Source organism: Pyrgilauda ruficollis, unplaced genomic scaffold (assembly GCF_017590135.1).
Source record: "Pyrgilauda ruficollis isolate IOZ18807 unplaced genomic scaffold, ASM1759013v1 scaffold11, whole genome shotgun sequence".
Taxonomy (NCBI): Eukaryota; Metazoa; Chordata; class Aves; order Passeriformes; family Passeridae; genus Pyrgilauda; species Pyrgilauda ruficollis.
This window is the reverse complement of record NW_024509210.1, coordinates 5744766-5756827: the sequence shown is the minus strand read 5'-3', so window position 1 is coordinate 5756827 and position 12062 is coordinate 5744766. Positions and strand designations below refer to the sequence as shown.

Below are 12062 nucleotides of genomic sequence, written 5' to 3'. Positions count from 1 at the left end.
GGAGTCTTGTTTTAACTACATTTGTTTAAAAAAAATGAATTTACCATCTTTGGGAATTGCTCCAGGGCCTATTTACTTTTCCACCATACTTTCAAAGACCATTAAACCAGAGCACAGACATTCCCAGGGTTATGAGTTTTACTGGTATTTTCAGGGGAACACCAAGGCTGATAAGGCTGAGTGGGAAGCATATCTTGATTTCATTCAGCTATTGTTCTGTCATTGTGATTTGTACAATTCAATTTTACATATTTTGCATTGCTATAAAAGGTAACAAATACATGAAATATCAAGCCATCCTGGGATGTGAAACATGAATCATCACCAGATTGAATTAGCCAATACTCAAGTGGGATACTCCTTTCCTGCCTTCCCCTGTCCCAATGACCTTGAGAAAGGGCTCACAAGACACATTTCAATGCTGTTGGATCCCTCCCAGGCAGCAGGCAGTTTGCACAGGCATTGTTTTACCTTGAAACCTTTTTAGGAAAGCTCTGAACTCAAGACATCGTAGGCAATCTATACAGGGCAAGCATCCACAGTGGCTCCTCAACGTTTGCCACCTCCAGGTGACTGCAGGATCCTTCTACTCAAAGCAGAGGATTCAGTCCCAGTTTGTTGCCAATCCTACCTCAGACAAAACTAACAACAAGAGTTAACACAAACTACCTTGGCTTTAAGATTTTGCTAGGGACTTAACTTTCTGCCTGGTAAGGTTTCCCCCTTTGTATCAGGTAAGATATCAGCAGAGAAAGGCCTCCAGCAGGCAATTCAGAAACCCCAAGTTCCTATCTCAGCTGGCAGCAACCTCTTTTTCTCTGTTTTCTTCTTGCAACACTAGGAGAAGCCAGTTAAGCTACATCACTGTAAACAAATCTGCAACTCAAAAACATTTGGCTGATCTACATAATACCAAAAGAAAGCCTCGTCTTGACTTGTGCAATGACAAACCATCCACTTGCTGTTCATTTAAAGTTTGAATTCTGGCTGCTCAAACTTGGCTATTGAGTCTCTTGCCGGATAACAGCAGAAACTTCCCCTGAAAGGAGCAGTTCCCCACCTCTCATGTACCTCCACCTGTCCCTGGGTGTTGGTAGCTGACACCTGGAAGCAGGTCTGTGCAACATCTGCCAGCAATTCTGGAATATGGGCAAGGAATTCTAACTCAAGTCTACCTATTCCCAAAGCACTGATCCAAGGCAAAGAAAAGAATGCAAAGCAGAAATCAAAATTCCCTGTCCTCTAATGTCTTTTTCTTTGTGCCTGCAACAGATTAAACAGGATTTTACTTAATTTGGGTCTCTTCCTTCTTGAGTTTTCCCAGTTGCAAGCTACTCTGCCCACAAAGCCTTAACCTTGTCTTTAACAATGAAATTATGCTGGAGACTAACAGCTGACAAGGTCATTTTGCTGGATGAAAGAAGTGTGATTTGGTCATATTCGATTGAAGTATTTAAATTGTGTATGATATTGTTTGAAAGACAGGTAAGGAAAGGAAAGACAGACTGCTTTTGTGGCTGGTAAATATCCTTTGTTGAGGAAGTTCCTTTATGGAGAATAATATTAACATTAACAGGATCGAAACTTGCTATATATAAACAGAAATCCTTCCTCTCTCTCTCCATTTATGAAAACTTCAAAATGCAGAAAGGAGAACTGCCACAGAGACGTCATTTCCATGCCCTAACGAAAACAAGCAGTTGTCTGACATCCTATGGCAAACAGTTTAGGATTTGAATCCCTGCATGTGTGTTTGCATAGGTAATGAGCTAATTTCCTTAGCTAGGGAATGAATAAGCCAGGGACAAGCCATTTTTCAGGACACACACAGGGATGAGCCACATGCAGCACACAGAGTGCTGCCAGTACAGCGATCTTCCGTGACTGATCTCTGCTGTCAAATACCACTGAGAGCTTTTGAGCAAACCATTAAAAATACAGGCACAAGAATTCATCTTCTTCCTCTGATGGACAGACCAGCAAATGGAATTGCTCTCTAGCCCTGCAGTCCCCTCCTGACACTCTTCTCCCCATGCTCTCTTCCTCCAGAGCAGCTGCACACGCATGAACGCGCATCGGCAGTGGGCAAGGGATGAGACAGCATTTTCCAGATCTAAATCCCAGTGCCTAATGAGAAGTTGTGCAGCTATCAGCAAAACTGTCTTCCCAGACATAAAATCCTTTCAGTTATTCAGTCTGCTTCAGAGATTTGGAACTGGGATATAAGAATCTAAAGCAACACCTGCTTTCCATATTTTCTTGTCTTTTTAAACATTTTTCCCAGGGTTTGTTTTTTTTTTTTTAATACACAGATTTGTAATTTAAATCTATAATTAAGAGCTTTAGAGAGTAGGTAGTGAATCTAGAAAGACAGAAAAGAAACAAACACATTCATCAGAATCTATTAAGTGAAAACTGAATTTCTAAGGGCTGTTTCTCCAGAGACATGCTGACTGGAACAGCCGGAGTGTTTGCTTCCCAAGTACGGCCAAGCCATTTATCAGACAGGCCATTGATCAAATGCATTGTTTGGCACTGTTTACACCGAGGTTGCCCACCTCCTGTCCATCTGTAGCTGCAGGGCTCTGACCCTAAACAAAAGGAAAAGGGCCAAAATGAGATTTTGTACCTTAAGCAGATTACCCAGGAGATGGTGCTGATATCTGATGACTTGGTTACGGAATTGCAATCAGGACACTGAATGCTTGGGGTGGGCAACATCAGAGGGGGTTAAGAGCTGTGTTGAATGGAAGTGGTTAGAATTACCAGACAAGGCAAGAGCACTCCTGACACTTACTGGCAAGATCCCAGGGCATAAGTGATCGATCCAGTGTAACTGGCAGTATCAACTCTTTAAAGGCTAGCTTGAAGACTGAAGAAGTTTGAACACTTTGAGGAAGTACTTCCTAGAAATACTTGGAGAAAAAGTATTTCCATGAATAAGAGCAAAAGGGGGGAAAAACATCACTAGTGACTGGGGATTAGGAGTGGAGGAACAGTATCTTTTGGCTAGCTGTTATTAGAACCACTGAAAACTTGTGAGAACCACCAGGGCATCTCCAAAGATCCCCACACCACTATTAGCACAACAACCCTTACTGAATGGGTTTTTGAGTATATTTTTGGAGTAACACTTCACTACAACACTTCACAATAACACTTTCCAAATAATGTTCCAAACTATCTTTTAAATTGATTTAACTCACCAATTTTTTCATTAGATCAGTGGTACCCAGCTCTGTAAGATACACCAACACCAAACTAGGCAACTGAAGAGTGACTAAATATCTACTGATGTTAGTTGGTGCATAGATGTCTTTCTCATCTAGAAAGTACCTTCTAGAAGACAGTGAGCTCAGAAAGCAAGAAGCAGGTTGTTACAGCAAATATGTCTGTTTTCCCTGGTTCCATGCTGAGGCAACAGCTCACAAAAAAACCAAAACCAAACAAACAAAAACCACAAAAGAAAAAACCAAAAAACACACACACACAAAAAGAGGCAAAGTTTGGTGTATCTCATTCCTGAGTATGTACACTCCTCATACCTGTTCCTCTACAGATATAAAAGAAAACTTATGGCTCATTCTGCTAGCAAGCCTGATGTTTTGAACCAGCAGTACAACCTGAATGTGTTATTCATATATCACAAATTGTAACAGGTGTTACACAGAAGTCTCAGCTACTGTTCAGTAAGGAAATTCCTTTGAATAATGAATGTCTTTCATGTGTTCATGGCAGCATCCTATGCTATGCCTACCACAAGGAAAGAGACTTCATCCCTTGCTCCATATTTAGCATCTTTCATAACCACTACCAAAAAACCATTGTGCTAAATTATTAACCTGCAAATCTGTGCCTGCTGTACCCACAGGGCAGCACCACTACAGAGGTACAGAGAACAGGTTCTTCCACCTGGAGGGGTAGCAGATGTTCTGAGCCAGGAGGATGGCAGAGAAACAGTCCCACCACTTGGGAGGGATCACACCCATGAAGAATGACTTCAATTCCTGCAGCACCAAGTCCCTTCTCTGCAAGCCAGGATCTCACTACAGGTCAGGCTATAAGCCTGTTGCTTGTTTTGTCTCATGTTTGCTTCAGTTCCTTCCTGATAATGGTCTTAATATATAAACAAATATAATGCTTAGGTCACATCCAGTTACTTGTGACAAAAGCACATTTCTGTGTGAAACGTGGCACACGAAATATTCACACACTGACATGTGTTACAGCAGGATGCACACAATTTGGAAATAAAAGCAGCAGGAAGGAACAGAGGGAAGTTGCTAACTTTTTTCAGTCTTCAGTCCAGACCTTGTGATTTCATCTCCCTGGAGAAGTGACTGCTACAGCAAGAACAGGTTTTTCCTTAGAATTAGCAAAATCTCTCCCTGCCTGGCCCCATACGTTGCTGTCACTTAGGCAGCAGTGTCTACCACAGGTCAGGAAGGGCACTTCTGTGTTTCTCTATGTTCTTCCATTAAGCATAAAATAGGGGCATCAGGAGAGGGGTGCAAATCCAGCCAGTGATAAGGAGATGCAAATTCACATCCATTAATAACAAGGCCTTCCAAAATCCTGGAGAGATTTTTCCTCTATTTTCAGCTGGTACTGGAACAAATCCATAAAAGCTTTACATTTAATGCACTGCAAGACATACTGAACTTTGGGCTGATCATTCACACTGCAAGATGATCTAGCAGTCCTGCATTCCCACTTGTTTTGGAGCATCACTCCACTTTATTCTTTAAAATGCCAGAGCACATCACCCTGCAAGACAGCGAAAGAAGAAACACAGTTAATGAAAGCAACAAAACTAAAAGCAGCACCACCAGCAAAGCAAAGCCAGTCAGAAAACTACATGCCACCTCCACAGCCTTAAAAAAAAATAAATTAGAATGTGGTGACAGAGGTAGCTCTTGACAGCAGCTCTTGGCTAGTGGTTTTTCCTTTAATACTAATTAAAAATAATTAAAAAAAAAATTAGGCCTGATGGCCATCACCCAGTGATGACAATCAGCTCTTGGCTAGTGGTTTTTCCTTTAATACTAATTAAAAATAATTTTTAAAAAAATTAGGCCTGATGCCCATCACCCAGTGACGACAACCCAAACAGAAATTCTTAAAAATTAACCTGACCTCTCTGAAGGACAACTTCATGAAAATCTTCCATTTTGATGGGAACAGACTATGATTCACAGAGCTGTTTTGCAAAGGTTGCAGAAGAATGGATGTTTGTAGGCTCTTTTTTACTGTACATTTGCTCTGAGTCCCTCAACGCCCACAATTTGTTCCAGCACAATATACCTACAAATACCTATATCACAAATACCCTGCTGCTAAAGCCAAGGCATTTCAGCCTTTAAACTGTAGGAAAAACTTCCATGTGCAGCACTGGACCAAGCAGGTCCGTGACATTTTCTGGCAGTGTAATGAGAGTCTGTTAGAGCACTCAGTATTTTCTTTCCTTTCTTTTCTCTTCCTTTCCTTTAAGCTAACATCCTTTTCCTGTGCCTCAGGGAGAAGGCAGTTGATAAAAGCCGAGTTCCTGTTCACAGATAAGTTTAGAAGGCAGGCAAGCTCAGAAGTTCCTTGAATAAGCTATATTCCTACCACCTCATTTTCCCCCCTGTCAGAGACGTCTGAGCCCCACACAGGAACCAGGCTCACATTGTTCAACAGCCACGGACGTTTCCACAGTAGCTGGGAGGGCCGAAAGCTTTTTCCGCTCTTTGTTACAATTTTTTTTTATTTTTTCCTTCCTTCTTCCAACTTTCCAGTTAAAGAATATTGCCGGGGCATTTCTGAAGTAATTCAGGCTGAGCTTCTTCAGAGAAAAGAACAAGAGACAGGTGGAACTGGGGGGGAAGGAGCCCAGGATGCTCGTGAAGCTTTTGCTGGTCTGTAGCACAGTGGGACTGGCGAAGCTGGTGGAACACGCAGACCATCATGGAGATCATCATAGTTCCCTGCACAGCTTAAGGGTTCATGAGACCTCTGCACACCCCCAGAGAACTCCTCTGCCACGTCACGAAGGTTACTGGGAGGCAGAAGGGCTCAGGGAGGATACTCAAGATTACCCTTCAAGTGTGATCTCCTCACATCAGGAAGAGAGAGGGGATTTGGAAGCTGCGAGCTCACGGCCCCGAAATGGGTAAGTACCCCAGCATGTCTGTCTTACACATACCAAGAGTGCAATCCTCTCTGATACTTTTATATTCTGTTGATACAGGACGGTTTTCACTAGAAGCTTCTCATTAAAATACATTAGATTTTAGGGGCCAATCTATATCCAAACAAGAGTGGTTTAAATGCTTTAAGCACACAAACAGAAAGCTCAATGGCCTGTGGAGGGTGAAACCACAGATGAGACCAGCTCTTTGCTTAATCTAGGCAGAAGAATGGGGTTAGGGGTGTGCACACACCTGGCAGAGATGAAGCTTCCCAGTTCTGCCAGAAACCAAAACACTACCTCTGGCAAAGCGGAATTAGAGGAAGTTAATTTACTGACTGTTTCTTATCATGAACCAATGCTGATTATTTCTGCTGAGCATAGCAAACTTTGCCCATTAGCAGAAGGTGCCTGCCTGCAGACTTGGGCCTTGGAAATGGAGAGGAAAAGGTAATGGCAGGATGTTAGCAAAATAAAAACAGCGAGGAATAAATATAATGAAGTAAGGAATAATGAATAAGCATGACAATTACTACAAATTTCACACCCCCACCCCCTTCCAAAGGCATTTTCATTCCAGCAAAATGATTTTCATAGTAATGTGAAGCAGAAGAGTAGCCATTCTGAGAGTAAAAGGCACGTACTTCAGAAATATTCCCAAACCCTATGATTTGTGTAAGTTTTACAGGGCATGTAAGTAGGTCTCTAAATGTTTAAAATAGATGAAAACCAAGCAGGACAGTGAATGAATCTTTTATAGCCTTGATGGATGGGTACAGCAGAGCCCTGTTCAGGAGAGCTGAAACAGCAGCACACTGAGTGCTGTTCACAGCTCAGTGCTTTAGGATGCCCTGGTATTTTTCCCTTTAAATGCTCTTGAGGAAAGGAAAAAAGTGAGATGGAAAGAGACTATAAAACCTTGCTCATGTCATGCTTCCCTTTCACGCAAACTGAAGAATGCAATCTTGTTTCTAATCTCATCTACATGTAAAATTAAGGCCTCCCTTCTGTATGTATCATGGTGAGTGTATGAAAACCTTGCTGTCTTTCATACTACACCTTCCCAAAAATCTGCACCTCCCCTAACAGCCCCAAGGCACTTCCCAAAGCCTGCAAGTCTTCCTGATGGGTAGTGTTCGATAATGAAGTGCTCTGTTAATTAACCAACTCCTAGTTAATGCAGTTCAGACATGGTCAAAGGAAGGAAACAGGGCCCAAGGGGTACTCTGGGCTTCCAAGTTACTCTGCAAGGTGGTAATCATCTGACTGCTGGTTGAAATGCTGAAAACATTCCGAAAACTCCCAGCACTATGAGAATTCAATGCTGTAAAAAGGTCAGCGTTACAGGTCAGCAAGATGCTGTAATATACTGTCCTAATCAGGGTTTCTTCCTTGGCTCTGTAGCTCTGTTCAGCACCAGCTTGTCTAATTCAGCTCAATACCAGCTATGACTCATCTTAATTTCCTCCCAAGGAGAGAAATACTTCCTTCTTTTATGGAGATAGTTGCATAATGAGTCAAATCATAACATTCTTCCTAATTATAAAGCCATGTGGATGACTACAGACAATCCAAATCCAGCCTGGCAGTAGCTTTAAGGTATTTGCTGGTTTTCAGAGCTGTTACACTTACAGCACACACAAGGCCAGGCAGCTGCTAGGTCTTAGGAAAGAAATTGGAGACTTTGAGAGGAATTATATCTAAAAGTAAAGGGAGAGAGGGTGAATAAGAAGGGACAACACAATTAATCTTGTAACCACACTCCAGATTCTAAAATGGTTGAAGCAACACACTTTCAGAGCATGAAGTCCTCATGCGCCTGTCAGCTGCTGTGGCTGCAGTACCTTGCTAGGCACAGACAAGATGTCATGAATCTGGTATTTCCTCCCTACAAGTGTGACACATTCCCTGGAAAAAAACCATCAAAAAACGGGGTTTATATCTCTCAGGAGGAGAACAAGAAGAAAAGCATCAGCAGTTAAATAGGAATTGAGAGATAAAGGGAAAGAAAGACATGCCATAAAAAGGTGTGACAGATATGCCAAAAAAAGTCCAGGATGGTGGAGAATAGTTTTCTACCAAAATGATGTCTTACATCTAGTTTGATTCTGAAATAAGAAAATGCTTTTTTTGCAGAACTAGGAAAGAAAGTCATTCTATGGAAACTTGGTCTTTGCGACAATGTTTTGACTCTCATTATTTAAAAAAATAAAAGCAGTATGTGTTTTGTTCAACCACTTCTTATTTTCTCTTTGTATTAGGAATAATGGTAGTTACAAAATATTCTTATATTTTTAAAAAATGTAGAGTGTAATTTTTTCAATTGATGTTATTTGAATAATTGAGTCCATCATGACTAAGTACTTCAAGGTATTAATCAGAATCCTCTAGTTTCTGTTTCAACATATGAGATGAAATGACTCATTAGATCCCAGTCAAATACTTGGATATCTTGCTAATTCCTCTAAGAACAATACGATTTCTCATGTAAGAGTTTTAAAATATAAATCAGTAAGAAGTCACTGACTTTAGAGGAAGAACTAGGTAACAGTTTAGTATCTCAGCTGTTGCTTGTATCTGAACAAATAGGACAAGCTCTGCATGTTCAACTGGACAAGTATCTGTATGTGTACAAAATCAAAACTATCAAAAGAAGCCAACTTTCCAAAGGAAATCGACTTTTATATTGCTTTTCTCCCCAGCAGCTGTGTGGTTTTACTTCAGCTATTTTATTCTACTGCTGAGGTAAATGGATTCACATGTACCCAAAACTTTCAGCAGAATTAAAAAGGGAAATTAAGAGACCTGTACATCAGGAACAGTCAAGCTCACAACTCAGATTTCATGCACCTAGTGCTGTATTTCATTAAAGAACCCAAGACAAATGAAGCATGTAAAAGGCACATGCAGCTCCAACAGCAAAGCCCAAAGCTGCCTGTACCCTCAGTTAGCCTGACCTGTCTGTCAAGTAACACTGTAAACCAGAGCACTTAAGCATTCCAAGCTAAAAATAATCTTAGGAAAAAGCAGAGGTTATTTTTAACCTTCTCTCTCAGTAACAACACTGACAGAGCCAGTTCCCAGGTGGATGGCTCACCCTGTAAGGGAGAAATGGATGGTGGTGCTGGAATGGGAAAGAGCACAGCAACTACAGCTGGCTTCTCCATCTATCCAAAGTCTCACAGAACTTCTGTTTCCAGAAGTGTAATCATTGCCAAGTGGCCCCTGTTCTGGTTTTGTCCTGCAGCTGGGCAGGTTCATTTTTTCTTCTTTCTTTTTAATCCACAAACACAGAGTGTCATCTCCTGGGATTTTTTTTTTTTTACAACATACCTGCAAAAAATGGAAAAACAAAATTTAAAAGTCCCCAAACTCTACCACCTGACCCATAAAACAGGAAAGGCAGAAATCTTCACCTTAAGCAAATACTTAATTTCACTAACACATTTTGAGTTTTGGACACACAATTCTGTGAAGTCACCCTTGATTAGAGGAAGTTTTCCTGGTGTCAGCCAGGTGTGTTGTTATTTCTCTGAAACACTCACCTCTTCTTCTCATTCCACATGAAGCAGCCACAAAAAATCAGGCCACATCTTGTGACTACCCAGGGTGTCAAAACATGTAACTATCCTCCCAAGTGCACACAAGCAGAGAAAACCCAAATCACTTATTCTGAGGAAAGTCAATGTTCAATCTTAATAGCTTATTATTTTTTGTCTGCTTTTACAGGAAGAATCCATTAATTTAATTAAGACCAGTTCCACACTGACTCATCTATTTCTTCAAAACAAGGCAGGGACTTTTGTAGGAAGCTTATGGGATACTGAAATTTCCCACCAAAGGGGCACAGAACATACACTTAAAATAAAACAGTTTGGATGAAGTGCAGCTGAAAGTGATCTTTAGCCCCTGACATCCTGCAAAGCAGTGGAACAGCCATTGAGTGCTCAACAATAGCTTTGGCAGTGCCAAGTGCATCAACAGAAGCCATGGTTTCCTATCAAAGTTGGGCACTTGGCTCCTTTCAGGACTTCAGGAAATTCTCCAATATCTGGCTGTCGTTGACTGGCTCAGCTGCAGGTGGAATAGCTCCCCATTAGCCTGCTTGATGCAAATGACCCAGCTCCATTCCACACAGTGCAGGAGTTATTGAACCCTCTGTGCCCATGGGATTGATTTGTTTCATAGCTCATTACTGCAAGCTGCAGCAATTAATGTCTTCAGCAGATAGCAAGGGATCTCCTGTTTCAGCATAGCCACAGACTCACTGTCAGCACTATCACCACCTGGACCCAACACCTTCCTGCTTGTGCAGTGATCAGTGGGCAGCCCTGAACAAATCTCCCCTCGTGCCCCAAACACGGTCAGGGCAAGCTGCCTGTGCCAGTGGGAAGCTTGGCTTCCCAAGCAGTTTTGACTCCCTGGCATCAGCACAGCTGTGCCAAAGGGTGGTCACTGGCTGTCATTCCTGCTTCCAGAAGAAGTCTGACAAAGGAGTGATCAGGCTGTACTAGGGGTGAACTTAAGTCTGCAGGAATCAAAGGATAAAATCCAAGTGTAAGCTGCTCTCTCAATGGGCTGTAAACTTCTATTGAGGGGGGATAATAGAAATGAGGTAATGGCTGTGGATGCTCTTGAAGAGGAAAATCCTCTTGCATTTACTAGTCTGGAATTGTTTGTACAGCAGTTGGATTGGACTCAAAATCAGCTCCCAGTCAAGCCTGCTGTTCCTTGAACTCTTGCTCCCAGTTCAGGACTGCATTTGCTCTGAAAGTCTTCACTGCAGTGTGGTTTTAGGACGTCCTGCAGGACAGGACTACCCCAAAAGAAACAGTTTAACTGTTGGAATACACACTGCATTCAACCTGGGTTACTCAGGACTCTGGAAGATTTCCAGCACTGCATGGAAACCACATGTTTGAAACTACCATTGCCACCCTTTTCAGTCCAGTTTGTTAAGATGAACTGCAAATAAATCTGCTCTCACCCCAGTGAAAACCAGGGTGTTTCATGGGATGAGACAGGGAAAGATCCCAGACCCTCCCTGAGAGGGAGTTCTATTCCCTTTGGGACTTTTCCTGAGGGAAAGGAGAAATATGAGAGTTTCTGCTGTCTGATTCTAATACAGGGTTGCTGGCTGCCTGACAAGAGCTGGAGAATTCAGACAGACCACCAGGCATCACTTGTCTGCTAATTAAAAACCCAGTGGCACACCATGCTGCTTTGGAGAGCCAGTGCCTTCCCCAACAGCTGAACACCTTCTGTATTCCACAAAATATAAAAAGATACATCTGTCTCAATACTGACATGCACAGTCTTAGTTTAGATTAATTTAAATGTGGTACTTTATTTCTGTTTTATTGAGGCTGCTTTTTCTTGTCAGTGAGAAATTTACACTGAGGGAAAAACCAACTACAGCTAAAGCCTTACTCTTATATTATTCTTCAACTAGTATAAATCAGAAGTCATTCTGTACAACTCAGTAGAAAATCACTTGTTTAAACTGAAATAACAGTCTTCCACTACCTTCCTACAGCACACCAAGCAGGAATTACTGCTTATCTGGTGCCTTTTGTACTGCATAGGAAAACGTTATGGTCTTGAAAAGTTTTTTTCACTGTGAGTAGTAGACACAGGCATGGCCAGCCAGGAGTTTTTAAAGTAATTATAGATACTGGCTTCCTTGAGAATAGAAACCTGAGGAAAATGATGGTGAAGGACAACTCAGTTGGACCAGTACAGCCAAAGTAATAACAAAACTTATGAAAAACATCCCAACATCCTGAATTCCTGAAGCTTTTGTTCAGGCAAAAATTCCACTGACCTAGGAAACATCTAAAATTATGCACTGCTGTGCCAATAAGAGAACATGTAGCAAACAGAACTAAAGTGT

At 41.7% G+C, this 12062-nt stretch overlaps 1 protein-coding gene across 4 annotated transcripts in view; it reads left to right on the top strand.

Moving 5' to 3' along the window:
- The window catches only part of MMRN2 (multimerin 2), a 37186-nt gene that overhangs the window by 12371 nt on the left and 12753 nt on the right, over positions 1 to 12062 (top strand). For 3 of the 4 annotated variants that reach the window (XM_041473309.1, XM_041473300.1, XM_041473284.1), the window contains exons 2-3: positions 3872 to 4052; positions 5778 to 6151. In XM_041473309.1, coding sequence (XP_041329243.1) covers positions 5877 to 6151 — 275 coding nt within the window. In that variant the 5' untranslated portion in view covers positions 3872 to 4052; positions 5778 to 5876. The remainder of the gene's footprint in view (positions 1 to 3871; positions 4053 to 5777; positions 6152 to 12062) is intronic. The other variant, XM_041473292.1, reaches the window with a different exon arrangement.